This window comes from Podarcis gaigeae (genome assembly GCF_964106915.1).
Source record: "Podarcis gaigeae genome assembly, chromosome: 9".
NCBI lineage: Eukaryota > Metazoa > Chordata > Lepidosauria > Squamata > Lacertidae > Podarcis > Podarcis gaigeae.
Genome location: NC_139685.1, coordinates 41,511,605 through 41,535,841, shown reverse-complemented (window position 1 = coordinate 41,535,841; position 24,237 = coordinate 41,511,605). Strand labels below are relative to the sequence as shown.

At 39.2% G+C, this 24,237-nt stretch overlaps 1 protein-coding gene across 4 annotated transcripts in view; it reads right to left on the bottom strand.

The window, feature by feature from the left end:
• The window catches only part of LRBA (LPS responsive beige-like anchor protein), a 356,696-nt gene that overhangs the window by 207,571 nt on the left and 124,888 nt on the right, over nt 1–24,237 (bottom strand). For all 4 annotated transcript variants that reach the window (XM_083755165.1, XM_083755167.1, XM_083755166.1 and 1 more), the window contains exon 36: nt 18,737–18,845. In XM_083755165.1, the coding sequence (XP_083611291.1) occupies nt 18,737–18,845 (109 nt within the window). The remainder of the gene's footprint in view (nt 1–18,736; nt 18,846–24,237) is intronic.

Below are 24,237 nucleotides of genomic sequence, written 5' to 3'. Positions count from 1 at the left end.
TATATTCTCTTCTCCAGCCTCCAGAGAGTAGCTGAAAATGGGGGAGACAGAAAAAGGTCCTCCTTTCCTTCCACTCTGCAGTTTTAAACTGAAATCTTAGGTGTACTACTGCGCCCAGAGCTCAGAAACTGCTCGCACTAATGAAATTCCCTGTCACAAAATGCACCCTATAACAATGGGAGTTTTGAACACTGCATCCAAGCTGATAGCCATCTTACAGTAACAAATATCATAGTTTAACTATGTGCTGTGTGAAGACGCACATTCTTTTGTCTGTTCAGTGCATCTGTGCACCATTTGATTTGTTTCACATTGTTTCACATTACAAGGAAGGCTAGCACATCCAACCAACTAACTACTTCTTTATCCCCATCAAGACCAGGTAAGCCAGTGCGATAGGCAAGCATTGTGAGCAGGGTAAGCAGCCCCTAGAAGATGTAATCAAAGGAAGAATAATTATGACTCTAGAGTTTATGTTAATAGTGGGTGACATCCAGTGGTATCAGCCTACTCATGCAACAGACTTTTGTTTGCCCAGCGGGACTTTCCTTTTTACACACACACACACACACACACACACCGGGCAGCCTCCTGCACACTGCCAAAATCTGCTGTATAGGGTTGCAGGATACTTTGGAGCAGTTTTGGTGGCATAGGGAGGCAAACAGAATAGGAAAGTCCCATCCAATTTGCTCACATGATGCTGAATATAACCCAACATTTTGAGAGTACAGTGGTACCTCGGGTTAAGTACTTAATTCATTCCGGAGGTCCATTCTTAACCTGAAACTGTTCTTAACCTGAAGCACCACTTTAGCTAATGGGGCCTCCTGCTGCTGCCGCGCCACCGGAGCATGATTTCTGTTCTTATCCTGAAGCACTATTTCTGGGTTAGCGGAGTCTGTAACCTAAAGTGTATGTAACCCGAGGTACCACTGTAGTCCATTGGCTTAATTTTCATATACTAAGTCAGAGCTTAAATAGGAATTTAACTTTTGGTTATACTAAGTCAGCTCCTAAAAAGGTATCCAAGTGTTTAATACTATAGCAACAATATTAAACTGGTGGTTTTTCAACAAAAGGACAGTATAATTGACCTTATTATAATGAAATGCAGTGCTTTTTTTCCTTTTTGAAAAAAAGGTGCCAGTACTCACAATGAAGATATTACAGTAAGTGCCACACTCTATCATTTGGGGAGGAAAGGTGCCAGTACTACATACCCCTGAGTACCCCCATAAAATAAGCACTGATAACATGCCATATAAAATGTGTTACAAAAAGAGCAGTCGAGACATGGTAAAAATCAAGGGAAACAACAATTTGTATGAAAAACAATTAAGGATGGAGAAATAAGGCAATTTTCTCCTTTGACTAATGATTTTTCCAGTCTACTAGGATATTCCTAGAAGTATTACAGAGTATAGAGAAGCAGAGAAATGTTTGAAAACAAATGTTTCCGTGTATGCATCTATTTTCAGCTCCACAACAAATAATAGTGTAATGTTAAATATTCCTATACTACGTTGAATAATACTAAGTTGAGGGTTCTTTTTTTTAAAAAAAGAAACTATATCCAAGCTAATGATTACTAACCATTTCCCATAAGGGTATCATTAAGAAGAGAAAAAGCAATCTGAGGGGAAGCAAAAACATACCACCTGCAAATGCAAATTCCCATCCGAACCACAGATTTTAGTAAATGGAACAAGCTCCTGTGTTTTTCTGTTAGATCTTTTGCACTTGACCTTTAACCTCCCGTTTAAAGTCTGAACTAGAAATGCCACCCAGGGAAATCTTCCAAAGCTCCTGAATAAGACTTAGAAAAATGAAAGCTTAAAACCTCAATAGCAAACAAAAGTCAACCAATGACAATGTCTGACAGCCACCTTCAATTCTGAAGTGATGCTTCTGTCATCCAACGACTCAAAGTATTGATTTCTTTCAGCATGAAAAAGCCCAAGCCAATGAAATAGATATAGCAGCATGCCCCCTTTCCCCTCCCCCGATAATAGCCATCAAGGTTAACACAGGCAGAACACTTATCAAGGTATCTTTTCTATTTCTTCTTGTTTTAATGGACTGAATACAATGTATTGGCTTTTCATCTCTGCAACCTGCAGCCTCCGCCCTCTGCATCATCATCATTTATCTAGCCCTTAACGGATCTGAAGATTCAGGATCTGCATATAAATTAACTTTTTTTCGAAAGCTATTTGTTACAGAAATCTGTTGTGGTCTCATTGCTTTGCCATATATAGGGGGTCCTGGTTATTATTAACATAGTAAAAGTAGCCCCCCTCCACACCCCAGGGTCTTTAGAAAATAGTGTTAAGACTATCTCATGATTAGAAGCATTATAATCAGTACAAGGAATTTCTATAAAGGACAGTAATGTGATGTACTGGTGCTAGTCAAAAGAGGGTTGATATTTTTACATGATGATAAGAATATGTTTTCTATAGGTAATAGAAGGAAATAAGCATATAGCTAAGAATGCATGTTCAATTTAATAATTGCTCTATTCTACTTCCTCTGAGATTTAATTTGTGCTTACGGAAGTTGCTTTCTCTGTGTCCTCACTGAAAGTTAGATGCTCCATAAGAAAGGCACCAATTAGACAAATAGTAGAATTCTAACAAAGACAATGCAAAAATCATACTGCGGCAATATCTTATACAGTTATACCTTGGATCTTGAATGCCTTGGCTCCCGAACAAATTGGCTCCCGAACGATCGAAACCCGTAAGTGAGTGTTCTGGTTTTCAAACGATTTTCAGAAGCTGAATGTCTGACATGTCTTCCGCAGCTTCCAATTGGTTGCAGGAGCTTCCTGCAGCCAATCAGAAGCAGCGCTTTGATTTCTGAACATTTTGGAAGTCGATTGGGCTTCCAGAACGGACTCTGTTCAACTTCCAAGGTATGACTGTATTAAGACCAACTAAAATTGAAGTAGGGGTTTGTTTGTTTTTTCATCTTGAGGGCCACTTCACTTCATGGTTCACCACCTAGGGTCCACATGTTAATGGTGGGTGGGGCAGAGTGGAAAAAAGTGGATTGGGCCAGATGCAAAAGTAGGCAGAGCAATGGATGATGCCTTGACTACATTCACTAGACTACATTCCTTACACACACACGAGGAATTATCACAGTTCAAGGACACATTCCAGACAGATTTGTGTCACAAAAGTGTGACAAAACAGCAAACAAGCTTCCAAGTTCTTCAGAACTCTTCAGGCAGGATGTTTGGATTACTATATAACACACTCTACGTGGAGCTGCCTTTGAAAAGTGTTCAGAAACTTCAATTGGCTCATAAAGCTGCAGCCGCACTGTTGACTGGAAGATGAACGAGTGACTGGATCCCTGACAAGGTGGATGACACATTGAAACCCTATAACAGTGATGCCAGAGTAGACATGGGGACACAGTTGGCATCCTTATTCTTATCTGAGTCTGCAGCAGCAGTTAGTCCCTGTGTTCCTATCTCTGCTATATCACTATGTGTCTGTAGTTGCTGATGAGTAGCTGTCTTAGTTGGGGCCTGTCTGTAAACACCCTACCATCAAAGGTCTGTGAGAGGGAAGTGTCATTGTCCCATTGGTTTCAGCTGAAAACCGTTAAGTGACAAGTAATGTTCTGTCTTTTTCTCTACTGTAGTAGGTTGTTTCTAAGTACCAGTCTAGCCTTGTGGATCTATTTCCCTCTCTCTTCGTGCCCCACCAACAACCTTCTTTGGGTGGGTAGTGTAGTTTGAGAAATGCTGATGGAAATTCTTAAGTTGTGACTCTGTCTGATGAGTCAGGTGTGGTTGTATTGTTGGTCATATCACTCATCTGGTGAAGTGGACAGCAGCCCACAAAAGCTGATGCCGAAATAAATGTGTTAGTCCATCAAGCAGCACAAAACTCCTTCCCCCCCTGCAATATGGCCACCCCTCTGGGGATAATAAAACAAATTCTTCTTCTATTGCTGTACTGTAGCTATATTGTAGCTATTAAAAGGAAATACGGTAGCAAACCTTCCTGGCGTTTATTTGTATGCTTAAAACTATGAAACACTGAGTTTAAACAAGGTGACACACACAAAGAGCAGAATACAGAGCTACTACTTCTCTTTTGTAAAGAGTACATGACAGTAGGCTTACAAAGTTTCTTCACGTTCACGACACAAAATTACTGCTAAAGGTTACTGCCAAAAATATTCAAGCAGGAAGGATTCTGGTAAGTGGAAAGTGAGTTCTGCTCATGTTAAAAACCCAAATCCTTCCCCTCCACTGTTGCTTCCTGTCTCTCCCAAAACCTACCTGAGGGCTGGTAAGGATTTCCAGAATGGTAGGAGATGGGACATGCAGACTGTAGTTAGAAGAGGGAAATCAGTGGGCAGGGGAAGGTTAGATGAAAAATTGTTCTTCTGCTCACACAAGGCAACCCAAAACTAACAGAAGTTGCTGGCAGGTAATCAGAAACTTCATGATATTAGGATTCTAAAATACACAAGCAGCTACAACTTGTGGCCAGACAGAAACAACAAATCAACAAACCTATTGGGGGGGGGACCTCTACTCTAGCTTAAAATCAGAAATAAACACAAGCTTTAAAAAAACTACATCCCTCTTGCAAAAAAGAGTGTGCTTACTAAATATTTTAGATTGTTTTTGAAAGGTACAGACACACACACACACACACACACACACACACACAAATGTTTACTGTTATCAGTGGCCCATTACACAAACTAAGATGTTTTTATTTTCTGCTCAAGTACATACAGAGTACCCAAAAGAAGAAAACTACATCAGTTACAAAATCAGATTGCAAATGTGTTTACGATAACTAAATTACAGCTAATCATATTAACTGCTTCGCCCCCTCACAGTACATCATGCTTTCATCAAATCAGTAAAGCTAGAACACTGAAAGGAATATACTTTCTTATGGTGCTATCTTTCCCCAAGATCCTCTTATTTTGAACTGACTGCAGGGCTGAGCCATATTTATACAGCTCAAAACCTGAAAAGAAAATCAGTCATATCCAAAAATACTTTGATCTGGATAAAGTGAGAGCCAAGGTATGCTCTACAAATTCCTCACAAAGGATATACTTCTGTGTATACATGCAACCCACCAATAGATAGAAATGTTTTATAAAGCCACATTAAGCCATGGCTCCTTTGTACATACATGGGTAGATGTGGTAAAATGCCTGTGCAAAGCAACAGTCACTTGTGACAATTACTTATGGGTTGAAAGTTTCTACATGGCAAGGTAGAAACACAATATTGATAACAGGTTAAGACGTATAATTTTACCTCTACCCTACTTAAGCCGAACGATTGTTTTAAAAACTTCCTAATAACTATACAATGCTTATACTCTTAAGAATGGCATTATCATAGGCAGACAGAAGGAGATGAATAATCTACTCTGGTAGTCTTAATGCCAAGATGAGTTGCCTACGCCTCTGAGTGCATTCCAGCCACCATGTTCCTTCTCAGTTTTCTCTTTTAGCAACTAGATTCAGGGACCTAAATAAACTATACTTTTGGTCTAACTTTGCTGCTGTATTCTCTGTGTCCATATGAGGAAGACTGTCATTGTTGAAGTCTTATCAGGCTGCCTCACACAACAAACAGTTGTTGCCGGGGAAAAGAGGAAAAACAAGAAACTGTTGTAAAATATCTCATTCAGATATTATTTAAGGCAATATATTTGACCTAGGTTCTCACAAACATGTAGCAAACATTTCATTCAAAAGAACTGTACTTCTTTCATAGAGAGCCTAGGTACCTGAAAAAGAACTAATTTCATTTAGCAAAAGGATTCAACATAACAATAGTAGTAGATAAGGACCAGCAAATGTACATGCAATCCTTTTATTTCATAGTTTTCTAAACTAAAAAGCAGCATTTAAAAAGAATGATTTGGGTGTGGGGGTTTTTTAAGGAAGAATATGTGGTCTACCACTGACAATGTTTGATCTAATCCCTGAAATCTAATACAACATTTAAGAAGCAGTCACATGCTTCATTCCTAATGAAGGCCTAGAAAGGAGAGTTCACTTTATTCTGGAGGCACGTATCAAAGTAGATCTCACCAAGCAACAGAGGCGCATCATCTAAGGATCTTTTTCACATTAAGAATCCTATTAGAAGGAAAACACTAAAAGGTAATTGAATTTCCCTCAGTTATCTTCATCTCTGTCAGCTCCTGCTACAATAACTTACTCTCCAGAGCACAGATAACTCAATTCTGTCCAGCAAGCATATGTTATGAATCTCCAAAGCAAACTTGTCTAAATCATTCTGGTCTTCTATCAAGGTTGGCTGTGGATATGAACTCTGACAGAAAGCAAACAAATTTATTTTTATCTTTTCAATAATTCACTTCTTCATGGCTTGATAGAAGAATCTAAGGATATTTATGTTTTTAGTAATTTTGGCATTATAAATACTGACTGAACATTTACTGGAATTAAAACCTGTTTAAACAGCCATTTTGTTATTAGCACTTTCAAGCTGAAAGATAATTTGGGTGTACTGTATTGACTTACTAGAGATTTCTTTAAATGAAAGCGTTCCTTCCTATTACATTTGCACAATTGGTTAAGACTAGCATGTATACTTCATGTTTAATTCAAAACCATGCTTAAATGTATTGTGGTTTATAACTGTGGATGTATTTTTTGCAATTATTATTTAATTCATTTTTTAACCTGCCTTCACCAAAGGTTCCCAAGGAGGTGTAAAACATTAATACATGTATCAAAACATCAACATTAAAACCACACACCTACTAATACAGTGATTCTTATGCAAATTCAGCGGCTATAGCTAACAGAACAACCAACCAACACCTTCCACCAAAACCAAAAGAAACAGAGATGTCTTCAGCTGATGTCAAACAGGTGCCAGCAAGGGGGACAATTGTACCTACAAAAGAAGGAATTCCACAAGTGGGGTGTCGTAACTGAGAGGAACTTGCACTGCATCATCACATAATTGACCATGGCTGACAACAGAACCATCAGAAAATCTTACGGCATGGGTTGGCAGATAATGGGAAAGGCACTTCTACAAATACCTAGGTCCCACGCCATGAAGGGCTTTGAACTGGCGGGCAACGCTACTCTTTTAGATTAAAAGGTTAGTTAAGAATGCTTCAATCTAAGAATGCCCTTTTGCAATTCTAAGGTAAGTGAGACTTGAAACATTAAAAACATACCTTGAGAAAACAGAAGTAGAAATAAAAGCAGCAGCAGTTTATGATAAGGTTTGAACTATCCTTGGTTGCCAATTGTGGAGTGTCAGTTGCAGGAAGGCAAATGTAGGATGGGGGAAAAAACTGTTGATGCACAATCTAGTAGCCTGTACCAGTAAAGTACTTGTGATCACATTCAAATCTAGCACAGTATGTTGCCCTACTTTTAATAGTTTCTATTCCTACATTCCTTCCCTCCCTACCAGTCACCATGCCCAATCTATTGTTCAATATATTGATGGTGCTTAAACAAACTGCCCATGATCAGTACCAAATGAGGGAGCTGGGGCCAAGTAGGGAGTTCCAGAGCTGTGTAAGTTTCGGAGCTGGAGGCTATGAGCTCAACAACAAGCTTTTAATCTAGCAAGGCTCCAGAGGCGACAGAAAGACTTAAATCCTCACTGCTAGCTCCTCTTCTTCCTGGTCATCTGCTGGGCTGCTATTCACAGTGGAGTCTTTTCCCTCCTCCCAAAAAGGCCTTGCATCTAAGGAGACCTCTAGTCATACATAGACCCTGCAGGCAGGCAGGCAGGCAGGCAGGCAGGCAGGCAGGCAGGCAGGCACACCTATGCCAACTCTGGGCTTGAGTGTAGGATGATATTTGAGACTCAGGGCTTGGGCTATGATCAGGTGGCTCAGGTGAGACATGCATGACATGAGGCACTCCACTACCTTAGGACATTTGAGGGTTCCTTAGGATTTTTATCTGTACTGTGATTCTATGCAAGGCCCCAGGACTTTTCCACAGAGGAGGTCCCTCTTGGTTTGGAATGGGCAAGATTCTGACACAAATTAGACTTTAGGACAAGTGGACATTAGAAAATAGGCTCTAATTAATTAAAGGTTTGTTACAACTTTATGCCCCTGCTAGAACTACTCTTTGGATTCTTTCTTATAGGTCCTTAACCAGTCCATACTAGATAAATTTGGGGCCACCATATTGTAGCTGTGTAGTGACACGAAGCACAGAGGCAAGGTATGATCACAGAGCCAGCTAAATCAATTTAGGTCACTCCCTATGATCACCTATAGCTAAAATTCTACCAGCACTTTGATAATGGAGCAGGACAAAAATGAGAAATCTATTAAGATTTATCAATTATGTCCCACAGGAAAATTTATTCTGGCTTACAGACAACTTAATATGGAAGTTATTTCTCAGCAGCAAGCCAACAACTCAGATACATAGATCAAGGAAGTACAATACCAACAATGCTCCTTCTCTTTCTTATTCTATGAAGAGGACTATTCAACGTCAGACATCAGCCATGCTGCTGTATCTGCACTAAACATACATTTACATCATACAGGAAGTGTGCAGTGTTGCAGACAGAGTTGTTGGAACTAAACTGGGAAAGGGTTCAAATTCCCATGAAGCTCATCAAGTGGCCATGAGCCAGGAACTCTTTTATCCTCCAAAACTCACAGTCCTGCAGTGAGAATAAAATGGGATAACTTAGTGCCACACCAAGCTCCCGATTGGAAGGGCAGAATTCTAATGTGATAGATTGATCACTTGCCAGCAATACTCTGAAGGATTTTACATGGACATAACAGAAGATGCATTAAGCATGTCTCATTTTTGGATCCCTCTCAAATATTCCAGGGGCCCTGAACACTGTGAGACACATCACTGTTCACTCACACAGATCTCCACTAATGAGAAATTGTTCTTAGGGTTCAGCTAGAAGTTATATGGGAGATATACAGAATTTATGGATATCCCCTGTTTTGCTTTTGAAGAAGTTAATAGCAGCTGGCAAAGATTACCAGTTTCTACAGCTGCATCTTTGCATATCCTGTGCTCCCTTGCATCCCTGCATCAGATCAGAGTCTTGGTTCTTCTGACCCGTGCTGTTTTCCCTTCTCCTGAAGTTGCTATTTGCTCTGTAGAGGAAAGTATGCTGGGCAAGGAGCAGCTGGGCCCTCCCCCAGCAATATAATAATCATGATCTGATGCAACCCTCCTCCCCCAAAATGTTAACATCTTGCAAAGTTATTTACTTGATCTCAAAACCCAGGCCTTTTAATAGTTTTGACTTGATAAATTGGTTTTATGCTACTCTTACATACTATTTTACTATACTTTTCTACAGATCAATCCAAAGAGGGAGGGAGAACTGAAGGTGGATGAACCACAGAGCCTAGGACTTGCTGATCAGAAGGTCAGTGGTTCGAATCCCCACGACGGGGTGAGCTCCCGTTGCTCGGTCCCAGCTCCTGCCAACCTAGCAGTCTGAAAGCACGCCAGTGCAAGTAGATAAATAGGTACTGCTGCAGCGGGAAGGTAAACGCCATTTCCGTGCACTGCTCTGGTTCGCCAGAAGTGGCTTAGTCATGCTGGCCACATGACCCGGAAGCTGTACGCTGGCTCCCTTGGCCAATAAAGCACCGCAACCCAAGAGTTGGCCACGACTGGACCTAATGATCAGGAGTCCCTTTACCTTTACCTTTAATGCACTTCCATCCACATTTGTTCATTTCAGGCTGTGGGTGAGAGACAGCCATTCAATTTCCCTCCCACTGTCTTCAATTGTTTGCAATGATAGGGGGGAAACACAATGCCATACACACACCAAGAGGGTACGCTGGGTAACTGGGAATGCTATTCCACTTTGCATCTACCAACAGAGCTCTTGTGTTGAGTAAGGCAAAGGATGCAGAGGTTTCTGGAGGTAGAAGGAGTATTGTGGAGTCATATCTTCCTCTCCAATAGAAGACCTCTCTTTCTGTCTTCATAGGAGGAGATCTAAAAGATCCTATAGGATTCCAGTCTTACTGTTGCTGGTTTCCATTGATTTAATCTTAGTATGATTTAAGGCAAATTAAAAAAAAAATTTTGAAGGGCAGGATGCAAATTGTTTAAAATAAACAAAAATAACAGAAATCAGGAAGGGAAATCCAGATTGTGGATCTGCTATGTAACATCTAGTTGCGCCCATACATATATCTTGAATAAACCCCTCTCTTCCTACTTAAACATTGGCCTGGCTCAGTTTTGGCAGGGAATGCTAAACTTTATTGTATTTTTAAATTATTATTCAGCTGAGAAACAAAGCATTCCACCGACCCCCATTGTACTGTTACAAGATTATCCCAGTTTAAAAAAAATAATGCTGAAAATGTTGTTGACCATAATTGAAATATACCTTCTTCATAATTAGTAGCTAACAACATATGAAAATTATTATATAAAAAGCATAACCATTACTAGCTTCTTCAGAATTTAAAGCAGAAGATCTTTTACAAAAGGAAGTCTCTACCATAACGTCATGCTGCTTCGGCAAACACTGTCATCCTTTTTAAAACAACCCATTAGTCTTTTTTGAATTACACTGATCCAAATCCAGCAATGTCTTTATTTTTTGCAATTCCATCTTTTAAATAGTATTTTTATTAATTCCTGTGAAACTTAACAAGAAAGTAGCTAGTTTGTTCATCCCTTTACATTCATGTGTAAGCACCACATCAGTTGTGCATCAAATGTATAACTTGTAGAGTGTGGTGAGATTATAATTTCACCTTTGGATAAGAGTTTGACATATTATCAAGGGGAACAACTACCATGTCCTTTTTTTTCTAATAGCTGTGTAACAGGTTTGTAGTTTTTATTGAATTTCACAAACCAGCTAAATTAAAAAGTCATATTTGTAGGCAATGAGAATTTAAAGGATTCCTCCCTCATATGCTCAGTATAAACCTGTTGTGAGAGAAGATTCAGTAGAGCGAAAAGGGGTTCAGCTGATCCCCCGGGCTGAGCTATAGCCTTTTGGTTGGACCTGATTACCAGCACCAGCATCTTCCTGTATGGTGGCTAAAGTCAGAAAAATCTGGGGAGGATACACAAGCGAGGAAGATATCCCGCATCTTGGGGAAAGGCAGAGAGAAGATGCTAATGGAAGTCAGAAAGAGGTAAAAGATACAGTGGTACCTCGGGTTACATACACTTCAGGTTACATACGCTTCAGGTTACAGACTCCGCTAACCCAGAAATAGTGCTTCAGGTTAAGAACTTTGCTTCATGATGAGAACAGAAATCGTGCTCCAGTGGTGCGGCGGCAGCAGGAGGCCCCATTAGCTAAAGTGGTGCTTCAGGTTAAGAACAGTTTCAGGTTAAGTACGGACCTCCGGAACGAATTAAGTACTTAACCTGAGGTACCACTGTAATTTATAAAGTAAAACCAATAATAATTTGACATTAACGTTATAGGAAAAATGAAAGAATGTGGCAGTTTGGGTGCATGGGATAAGATACAAATTAAGTGTGAAAGGAGTGGCGGAGAAGAAATTACAGATGAGCAAGGGGAGGGATATAAATTAAAAAGCCTCTGGATCAGCAAGTGGGCAACCAAGCCAAACTGCACCCCCAGCTAGTGTCTATATTTAGCAGGGATGTAAACAGATACGAATTTCTGCCTGATGCATCAATAAAATGCAATGTCGTTCCCCCACCACAGCAATGTGTGGTGAATTTCCAGTCAGAATTTCTTCACGTGCAGCTTCCCCAAACACTCCTTACCTACGCAGCTAATATATTATGCCTGATGCTTCTATAAACCGCACTGCTCACTCTTCAGCTGTTAACAGCCATCCAGATCCAAATAGTGGGGAAGCCTGAATTATCACTGGGTACCATACCAGTATCTACATTGCCCTTAACAGTTGCAATTTGGAACTTGAGTAAACATGGAAAACCCTTAACACAACATGTTAAGATGAAATGCTTCCCCCCCCAAAAAATGAATAATAATAAAGTCAGTGCAGCCCTACAGTTTAGGGACAGAGATTTCTCTAGATGTCTGGAAGCCTCACTTGCAATTGTTCTACATGCATAATACACAAACACAGAGAGCACATAAATTATCTCAAGAAATACCTCTTATTTCCCACCTTTTAATGCCATATTTCCCCCCAAGCCAATAGTGTATGTTTCCTCCTATTTACATCTTATTGTATGGAAACAAACTTTAAAAATGAATCTGTTCACATTCTGCACTAGTCTAGTATGGCTGAAAAAGCCGGATCCTACAAATGCTTTCCCTCTTTTTCCTTGAAGTTCAGGGTTTTACATTAGCCGCCCTCATCCCTTAGATGCACAAACAAGCTAAATATAGACGCGGGTGGCGCTGTGGATAAAACCTCAGCGCCTAGGGCTTGCCGATCACATGGTCGGCGGTTCGAATCCCCGCAGCGGGGTGAGCTCCCGTCTTTCGGTCCCAGCTCCTGCCCACCTAGCAGTTTGAAAGCACCCCTAAGTGCAAGTAGATAAATAGGTACCGCTTTATATCAGGAAGGTAAACGGCGTTTCCGTGTGCTGCGCTGGTGCTGGCTCGCCAGAGCAGCTTCGTCACGCTGGCCACGTGACCCAGAAGTGTCTCTGGACAGCGCTGGCCCCTGGCCTCTTAAGTGAGATGGGCGCACAACCCTAGAGTCGGACACGACTGGCCTGTACGGGCAGGGGTACCTTTACCTTTACCTTTTTATAGAAAAGGGAAGGATAGGGAAATTGTAAGATGAATCAAAGTGGTATCTTGCTATTGATAGCCTTGGCCTCCATAAATTTGTTGAATCCTCTTCAGAGGTCATCACTGTCTCCCATGTGAGCTGATTCCATGCTTTACCTATGTGCAACATATATGCGTAACATATATTTCTATTTTGCTTTTCCACTCAGGAGCTAAACATTGTGCATGTTTCCCTCTCTTTCCCCCTTTTATATTTGCAGCATCTCTGTGATGCTATTATACATACATTAACATACATATATATGTAGATCTGGTAGGGGCCCGATCCACATACAGTATACCCAGCCCAGGAAATCCTGTTGGCACCTCTGCCTGGCCCAAATTATGGCCTGTGCCTATCCTACCTCACAGCTATGTGATGGTTGTATTACTAATGCTGTAAGAAGGTGTAATGGCTTAGGGCTGATTTCCAGTATTGGTTGCTCCTAATAAACTGTTCCTATGATTATTGTCTTAATTATTTTGCCTTCTTTTTTTTTAAAAAAAGAGAGAGAGTTCAAACATGTTCATGTGTGTAAACACAACACAGGAAATGTTTCTCAAGGCTACTTAAAAGCTAAAATTTAATAGATAAAGCATACCTGATGCTTAGCTATAAGGGAAGACTCACAGAAAACATTATTTTATTTTATTTTTGCAAAGGGGGACACGTGAAATAAGCTAGAAACTACCTGTATCTTTTGAGCAAGGCATGGCTACATTTACATTCATATTCAACATAAGCCATAAACCAAAACATGAACAGCTTATTGCTGCTTAACTATAGCCTATAAATTGGCACAGGGTGAAAATTAGGGCTATAGAGAAGTCCAACTAATACGCATGAAGAAACATAACTGAAGGGAAAAGGGCAACAAATTTTACAGCAGCTGGAAATGCTAGATTTAATTATTGAAGGGCAATCATGCAGAGAAGTTAGCTGCCTAATATGATTTACAACAAAGAAGAATCCAATGAATATCCCAGTTATATTGACAAACTGTTAATAATCAGAACGTAAGACTATTGCAATTTGCGACAAATGCATAATTTAAGTAAAGACATCACAACAAAAAGGAAACGATGCATGCCTTACTTAACCACAAAAACTGTAACCTGCGTCCTCTCTCTCTCTCTCTCTCTCTCTCTCTGTGTGTGTGTGTGTGTGTGTGTGTGTGTGTAAAAAAATATGCTGCATTTTGAAGAACAGCTGTTTATACTACTGAGAAACTGACTGGCCAGTCACAAGCCATCAACATCCAAACAAAGCAGTATAAAATGAAACACATTTTATTCACACTTATATTTTCTTTGTTCATCACTTTATATTTAACATTCTTATGCTTGTCTCTTAATCACTCTTGTATATATCCCAGTTGGGACTATTAAGCATCCACTTTGCACCCAGAAGGTCCCAGGTAGGATGACCTGCCTGAAACCTTAGAGGGCCACTGACGGTCAATGTAGACAACAAGTGCCCAAAACTGATGTGCAAATCACTGTACCACTGATTTTCAGAGCTCCTAATAAAACCACCAACAGCTAGTGCTCAAACACATAATCCAAAATGCATGCAGACTGTTATTAACATATGCATACTACTTGAAGGGACATTGCCAGGGATTCAGACCCATTTCTGTTTGGGGTGCTTCACAATTTCCCCCCTGCTAGAAGTGACATGGTGCTACACCTATTTTCCAGTACGCATGTTTACCATTTACTTTTAAGAGGTCATGGCAGTGGTGTCATCACCCCATTTTTGCAGGAGATGTTCACAGAAAACCCTGAAAGAATATGTTGTATTTGTGGCACCTATAAGCATTCACAGGATCTATGAATATTTAATAGACTTCCCTTTAAATAATAATAAAAATCAGGTTCAAGTCACTCCAGATTTAGCCCTGGGAAGTCGTAAAAATTATTGCTCATTCCAAATTAATTGTGCAATGCTCATAAGTCTATTGCACCCACTATCAAAGGATCCCTGCATGCAGTAGGATTGTGTGGACATTGAGAATATTATTTGTATCCCACCTATCTGACTGGGTTGCCCCAGCAACTATGGACAGCTTCCAACATATATAAAAACATAATAAAACATTACACTTTGAAAGGCTTCCCTATACAGAGCTGCCTTCAGATGTCTTCAGATGTTGGTTTCATTCTTTAGAAGATACGTATTTTAAAAAGATATAGTCTTGTGCTTATTATGAAAATGATGATCTAAATGCATACTGTGTGCTGTTTTGTGCTTTAATATAAAAATTAATCTCACTTTTTTAATTCAAAATTTTCTTCAGGGCATTTTAAACAGCAGTACTAAGAGTTAAATCACATTTTATTGTTATGTGTGAACATATTCCCTTATGTTTGCGTGATTTGATAACAGAATTAACTTGCTCTGAAGTGTGGCAGAGTTACAGCAAATCACCACGTGGTTTTAGTTATAGTTTGTTTTCTGCACCCATCTGAATAATTCTGCTACATTTGGATTCATGCTATGTTCATGACTGAGTCTTAACTCCTATCTATTCCTTCACACATTTTTTTTCCAAGCAGCATAATGCTTCTCTTTCCAAAACTAATTTCTGCCGAAACATATGGATATCTTGTGAGTTCAAGAGGAACATGGCTTGGTCAATAGAGAAAACTATGGCTGCCTCCTCCAGCTCTGATAAGTATAACAGAAGTGCTGTCTTTTCTGCAGTCTAGCTTCTGTTTAAGTTCAAGATTATGTGAATTAAATCCCTTCAGCCATCACACTGAGATATAACAGAGTCAAGGCAACATCAGATCAAGAAGTGTCAACCAACACCTGCCTGAAGACAGTTCAAAGACATAAGAAACACACAGAGAAATAAAAAATTGTGGTCAGTTCTGACAGAGGCAGTATTTTGAAATGCAGTAAAAAAAAAATTCCCATGATTTAGCTATTCTTACATGAAAAAAGTGTGGTTAAAGGGCAGAGGGGTATGTTAGCAGCAGGAAAAGAAGAGCAATTCACCTAATCAATGAGGCCATGTCACTCATGGTGCATCTGCATAAAACCAGTGTATAAGTTGTCACCTTTGTCAGACTCCAATGATTATCAGGCAATGAACTAAAAAAGATGTATATTTCGTCTCCACAGGACTGTCTACCAACCCTTCATTTTTTGATGTAACAAATGAAACCTGCCTGCTATTTCACTAGCACAAAATGACAATGTAGATATCTGACAACATCTCTGTTTGCAGGAGTGGGTAACTAGGTCTAGATGAAGTACAGACAGCTTATTAAACAATGCACAGCATGAATCCTGAGACCCACAGAGATGACCTTTAGAAACATTACCACTGTCCAGGAAAATAAACTTTCCACTTCTTACGCATTTTAAAACAAATGTTTATGTGTTAATATATAAGGGAAATCCTCAATGTTTCATTTGTAAAAGAAAGCTGCAAAACAAAAATAAAATTAGTTCTTAGAAGAATCCAATAAAAAACTAGTTTATGGTGTATTTCTTTTTTGTTCTGTATTGAACTAGTCGGGAGGCCATAGTAATCCAATAAATTCAAAATACATGTCAATGTAATTCATTGTCCCTCAATAATAAGTTATCCCTTATTTTTATTTAGTTTGGGTTTATAAAAAAATATGTAATACTTTTTTGTTACTACTTCAGCAAAAAAACAACTTTTAAGACTTTGTTTGCAGTATATTTATATGTGTAAATATTTGGTTGGAGGCGGTAACATATCCATGGGTACATTTTTATGAGCCACTGGCAACTGAAATACTATTACAGAACAGACTAAGGATTTATTTGTGTCAAAGCCACTCAGGCATTTATTTGTCCAAAAGTTATTGTGTGAAACCCCCATGTGAACAAATACACATTTGAACTAGGTTTCCCCAGAAAATTAAAGGCACGTTTGTTTGTTTTTTAATGCTGAAATGGTTGACAGAAATGGTAGCAATTAGAAAATCTAAAATGTGATCCTTACAAAAATGATGATTCAGAAGCAGCTAACTCTAGATCCAAATTAGTAGCTTAGCTGCTCCACTCTTCTTATTGATTGCCAGTTCTGTACCAGCTACAAACTCTGGCGAGATTCTTTAAGGTGCTTTTACCCTGCCAGTCCCCCCTAAAGACATTGTGCAAAAGCAGCTCTACTCAGTCAATCGTTTTATTTTGAAATGGCTAAAAGATTGCTAGAGAGTAAATTTATACAAAGAGCAGCCTGATCTAGATAGATCAGTTAGTTTAATTCCAACGACATGTTGTTTTTATCAAGTACTTAAGATTCCAGTAGAGGAGTGGAGAGGAGACTAAAGAACATAATCCACATCAACAAGGACAGTCAGGGACAATATCTTTGAAAGCCATAAGCACGAGAGGATTAAGGAATCATACTGGTAAGGTTATAGTTCATAAGATCCATTTGCAATGCTACGTCAAAAAGGATAATGTGGTCATGGGATGCATAAAGAAGGAAATAATTCGTATGTGTGCAGCAACAATTGTGTGTGAAACATCCATGAGACCAGTGCTAGAATGCATCGGACTAAACAGACTGCCGTAAAATATTATACCTATTTGACTGGTGCAAAAAAATCAGTCAGAATGGTTTCAAAAATGAGAGTGTTCTAAGTAGGGAGAGTGTAGGAGCTCAACCCTATCCAAAGGAAAACTAAACAAACTACAATCACGCAAGTGACTTCATGGAAAAAGAAAAGTAGAAGTTTGCCTAAAAGTGTATATATATATATATATGTATGTTCTGATGACTCAGAGGGAAGTGCAATTACCAAAGAATATTTCATTAAGAAAAATAATGCAAAGTTCAATTTAAGTCTACAAACAACACACTGCTTTATTAAAGTTAGCCTTTTATCTGTATTATACCAGATGTTATACTGGATGAACATCGTTGTCAATTATGAATGTTAAAGTACAAAATTGTAAATCATCCCAAATTTATCCCTATTCTCCGACCAGCAGCCCTGTTTACAACAAGTAAAAAAAGTGGGCTGGATCCAGAGAAGATACAGCAGAACTCCAATCACATAATGGGTCCTTCTTGTCTCTTCCACCCCCGCTAAAAGTTCCCTCCTCTCCCCATAGCTGCTCCTGAGGGTCAGGGAACTCTCTGGGTGTGCAAGATGGGGTGCACAGAGAAGCAGAAGGACCTGGGAATTGAAGGAATTCAGTAGGGTTGCCTTGCACACGTGGAAGTGCTTTTCAATTTGTGAAAGATCTCTGGATCCAAGAGAACAGGTGCTTCAGAGCTTCTGTGTACTATTTACAGGTCAACATGGTCAGGGATTTTCAAGACAGAACTTCACAGGCACATGATGTGTTTACATTTTTAATCGGGCATTGCTGTGGTACCTATGTTTCAGTTTACTACTCCACTATGTATGAATGGGGCTACCTTTGAAGGTGGCCCGGAAACTACAACTAATTCACAATGCGGCAGCTAGACTGGTGACTGGGAGCGGCCGCCGAGACCATATAACACCGGTCTTGAAAGGCCTACATTGGCTCCCAGTACGTTTCCGAGCACAATTCAAAGTGTTGGTGCTGACCTTTAAAGCCCTAAACGGCCTCGGTCGAGTATATCTGAAGGAGCATCTCCTCCCCCATCATTCTGCCCGGACACTGAGGTCCAGCTCCGAGGGCCTTCTGGCGGTTCCCTCACTGCGAGAGGCCAAGTTACAGGGAACCAGGCAGAGGGCCTTCTCGGTAGTGGCGCCCGCCCTGTGGAACGCCCTCCCATCAGATGTCAAAGCGATAAACATCTACCTGACATTCAGAAGACATCTGAAGGCAGCCCTGTTCAGGGAAGTTTTTAATATGTGACATTTTAGTGTATCTTTCATCTTTGTTGGAAGCCGCCCAGAGTGGCTGGGGAGACCCAGCCAGATGGGCGGGGTACAAATAATAAATTATTATTATTATTAGTGCATTGTGTAAGATTTGGGACTTGCCTCAAATTCAGCATGCCTGTGAATATCTTCAGCTCTTTGTCTGCTCAGGATAAATTCTGCTTCATTTGCAACTCTCACCAGATGATCCTTCATGGTTTGGCTCAGCAATCTGTACACAGAAAGAAATTTGGGACAAATTGGTAATGATGGATTTCAAAAAAACAACCAACCAACCAAAGGTTTTAAAGCATTTTCAGTAAAAACACCGATGTCCAAATCCAGCAATATGCTCCAGGAACAGATGTTCAGACACAAGCATGGAACTGCACCACCTGGAAGTACTTAGTCATTAATTTTGAGAGAGGGAGTTGTGACCCAAAATATACTTGATGAACACCTCTTGCATCAAAATGCCGGTTTCTAAAAATGTAAATAAAAACAGCAGGAATGGTTGATCATTAATAGGTTCAGAACAAATGAAGACCTGAAATTAAATGGAATTTAAACCCTTTTTCTCACCTGCTGTGGTCCTGAGGATAAGCCTTCTTCTGAAGTTGGGTTTCCATTTAACTTAAAGGGTAAGTTTGACTCCAGTTTGCATACATTACTTTAGAGTGGAGTGGGTCCTTCCATTGAAATGAATGGCTACTATTTAAATGAATGGTGACTACCATGAATGCAACAGAATGATTCTCATATTGAAACAAACACAAACTTTCTATCAGGCATTGATTTAAATCACCACCAATACTACATACTATTGATGAATCTTAATATTTAAAGCTAAAATACACCTCTGCCAATACAGTACATTGTATTCCATAAAAAACTTAGTTAGTTATGAATTTGATAATAAGCAAGCACAGTTAACCAAATGCAGGCTATACATAAAAACTGAGCCCATATTCCACTGATACTCTTTTAAGAAAGGATGGTAGCTGAAAATGGAATCAGTGCAAATGTATGGAAACCACAGGCAAACAGCACCATGATTTTCTGGCACAGGCTTACTTTACTGACAACCAGTACTCGAAGTTTCCTAGATAATACTGAAGCTGAATTAGCTGTCTCTGGTTTTCATTTTAAATATCGAAAACATTAACTCTTTTCTGTTTAAAGATGCTGACATGCCCTTGCAAAACCTTAACACTACAATCTGATACTTAAAGCACTTTACTGATACAGGCCTCATTGAAGTGAGCTGGACTTACATTAGCTGAAAAGCAAGAGCCTTAGTCATCTGCAAATCACCTGAGATTTTCTATTAAGTTTACTAACGCAGATGTTCCCAATTTGCACAAAGATATTTAAATGCATGCAGAGATGATCAAACAGAACTCAAAGCAATAAAAGCCAAACTTCTAAAAATATACTTTGTTTTATAGGTGAACATTTTAACACAGAATGTAAAATCTCTATGTGATCTTCAAAACACTAGCTGAATTATTCTCCCTATCCTTTCAGGACACCCCAAGATATCATTTGTATTTTCATCACATCCTTAACATTGTTTGATGTTCTTCTCATGTATTGTGGTTTTATGTAGCATGCTCTTAAAGCAATTCCTATTATGAATCCAGAACATTAAAACGAATTTGTTAATTGTAAGAACATAGTTTTCTATTAGACGTAGATCATCATACACATAAAAAAAAAAACACATACAAGACAAAACTGTGGTCTTGAGGGTTTTTAAAAAATTGTTTTTCAGTGTCGGTGAGGGTTCTACACTTGACATTTCCAGAAATGAAAACTGGTGAAATGTTACCCCAGTTTTCTCCTCATAATCCTTTTAAGCAACTTGGAAAAAGTCATTATTTTAATTGGTGTCAATAAAAGGACTTTTTAATACTATTTTGAACTTAGTATAAAATATATGCTCTTTCATTCTAACAATAAATGATATACATTTGGTTGTGAAATTTTAAGTGTTGTATTCCCCTGAATATTTAAAAAATGCATCCATATAAAAGTTGCATATACAATTACTTATAGTTGAAATAGTATCACCATCAACACAGAGTGCAAAATCAGACTCCCTGTCTGACGGAACTGACAACTTAAATTCTTACAAAAGATGGTGTGGAAAGAGAGGAGAAAGGACATAGCGAGGGAGGCATGCAACTATTACACATACTCAAAGCATTGTTGCAGTAGGGGATGAAAGTAGAAGGGTTAAGCCAAAGGCTTAGTGGAAGAAGCGGGTTTTGAGAAGAGAGATGATATAGGAGTTCTGGGCAGAAAATGAGGACCAGCAAGAGATAATAAGGTAGCAAGCTGGTAGAATTGTGGATGTGGGGGGAGTTATAGCAGGAATATAATTGCATTTAACGATATTTTATATAGGCAGGTAAAAAAAGGCAGATAATTAACAGATGAATGATTCTTTAACTGGTTGATTGCAACCATGATTTAGTAATCTATCTATAAGTGTAGAGTCATGATTCAGGTAGGTAGCCATGTTGGTCTGACGCAGTTGAAATAAATAAAAAACTGTCCAGTAGCACCTTAGAGACCAACTGAGTTTGTTCTGGGTATAAGCTTTCGTGTGCATGAAGTGAGCATGCACACAAAAGCTTATACCCAGAACAAACTTAGTTGGTCTCTAAGGTGCTACTGGACAATTTTTTATGTAGAGTCATGAGTACCCAGTGGAATAGCCTTGACCCATCTGTTGCCCTCCAAGTATTTTTGGACTACATTTCCTAGTAGTACCATCATGCTTTTGGGAGTTGTTGTCCAAAACATCTGGAGGGCAACAGGTTGGCAAAAGCTGCAATAAAATCGGCCTATTTTTCCAATTCAGAACTGATACTTCAGTCACATAAATTGTAAATACACCAAAGTTTATAACTGAAGTAAGAATAATAAATTTGTGAAAAATAATTTTGCAATATGGTGCACAGTAGAGCGTAAGTGGTAAACAGTAGAATGAAAAACAGATAAATATTGTTCAGTATCTGTACATGAATATCCTGTCCAGTCATATATAAGAGAAAAGCAGCTGGTGTTAACTGTAGAAGAGGGGCCTGTTAAAAAATATATATGTTCTTAATATTTATTAAGGTTCTCAAATGTACAAAGCATGCTTCAATCTTAATAGTTAACTTTACATGCTTTAAGGAAAGAAGCCCATCATTGTAACATACAGAATAAATCTTTCCCTACAACTCTGAATTTTGAGAACGAAAGTACACATATTGGGTTGCAGTGCTAAGGACTAGCTTCCAAGTTTATATATTTCTGACCTGCCTTCACCTCATTCATATCGTTATGACCTTGGCCCTTGATGAACACATTATTAGTCTAGATAGCACAGTGCTCTTAACACACTGAGGAACCAGTGTTCTGTTCTGTCTGGGCAAGGTGCGTATCATTAACAAGTCCATTGCTGAAGCTGTTAGGTTTCCCTATTAACAGCTGAGCTATGCTGAAGCTGTTTTCTTTTTAAGCAAGTTGTTGGGTGGGGGGGGGGGATGAAAAGCAAATGTATTTTAATGTAGATTACAGAAACCTATAAATTACACTAATAATTTATGCCCCATAGCAAGCAAATTGTCTGGATCCCAGGAAACGTCAACGGAATGAAAGCAGCCGCAAACACAGTTCCCTAAATACTCAAACAAGATTTCTACCACATGGTCTTGCACCACCAGCTGCCCTGGGGGAGGGTGGAACAGGAGAGAAAGGAAGCCAGGTGAAGATAACACTAGGCTCTTGCTCCAGCTGCACAGGCTTCGTTTTGTTTTAACGTGCATGATTTATCCACTGCATTTTATAAATGCTATGAGCAGCTTCAAGGTCTCCAGTGGAAAGGCAGGATTTAAATCTAATAAATAAATAAATAAAATATAACTGTATGTACTAAGTGAATAAAATATAATCATATGTACATTCTACAGCAGTTCACATACTTTTGCAAGAGGTGGGAGGATGTATTTGGATTGATTTTTGTTTTTCTCCTCCAGCAAAAGATTCAACAGCCTTCAAGTGACCAGAGTGCACTCCTTCATCACCAGTCATGCTCCGATCTGCGGGCAACCATGAGAGAGGCACCTAAACGCTATCCTAACACCCGCTCCTGCTATCAACATATGGAGGGTGGTGGAGAAAGATAGTTTAGGGTTGTGTGTTACATAAATGAACATACAGTAAGCACCCCCTATAGTATATGCAATTATTCCTTTTGAAATGCTGATATATGAAATATTAATACTATACAGTGGTACCTCGGGTTACATACGCTTCAGGTTACACACTCCATTACGCCAGAAATAGTGCTTCAGGTTAAGAACTTTGCTTCAGGATAAGAACAGAAATCGGGCTCCGGCAGCGCGGCAGCAGCGGGAGGCCCCATTAGCTAAAGTGGTGCTTCAGGTTAAGAACAGTTTCAGGTTAAGAATGGACCTGCAGAACGAATTAAGTACTTAACCCGAAGTACCACTGTACTGTGTTAGATGAAAATATATGTTCGAATTTACACCATATATTGCTAATTGCTCGCTCTTTGTACACAGCTGAGTTCACAAAATGTAAATGCTGTCCAGCAGTGACAATTAGATATGAAACAGCATGAGGCATTTAATTTACCAGATACGTTAAAATATTAGAAATGACCCTAAATTGAAGCAACTGTGCCTTTTCTCATATTAACTGCTACTAGTATCTGAATTCACAATAGCGAGATTCTCGTTCCAAATAGGAACTGAGTTTTTTGCTTTACCTCTTAGGATGCATTTGAATAACCAAGGGGGGTTAATGTCTTTGAACCTCATGGCTATATAGAGATTGCAGGATAAAATGTAACTGGCTATGTCTTCAATTTCACTATCTCCAGGGATTAATATGAACCAGGGTTCACCCATGGAATTTGTGCAAAGTACTTAATCTCAAACATCTGAAATTACGGAGTGAGAAGACTGGTAGTTCAGAGGATATGGCTTCAGTTTCAGGAAGCCTCAAACCCCAGAACTCTAATTTTATAAATTAAGAACTATATTCAAACAGGCACAATCTGAAACTGTTAAGTATGGCCGTTATATCTGTTCTCTAACTCCGCATTATAGCTTCCTATAAATCCCTTGAAGTTAAAAATACCTTTCAGTGAACACTTTCCAGTGCTTGCCTCAAGCAATAATGCATTATCTTTGCATAATTTGTTCAATCAAACAGAGTTTGCGAAACATTATCAAAAGCTCCAAAATTATGGGAAATTTAACAATGAACATCACTAACCTTTCTGACAGCCCAGATTTCACTATACAGTTAACTTTGTATACCCACTTTATCCCTCTTTGTAGAGAATTTTAAACTATGTGATGAAAAAAAAACATGTTGGAATTAAACCCATCAGCCTCTCTAGGTCTTTGTGTACACTTGCTCTCCCACAATATTTCATCTACTGGCAAGCTTTCTATTGCATTGAGAAAGTAGCTTTAAACCAGAAGCAACTCGTATTGTCTTGAACAGCTGACTCTGCATTTTACCAAAGTGGCTAAAGCACTCTGAGGAGAGCAGCCAGAGTTTACTACTTGACATAGGATGAGAGTGCTAATCACTAA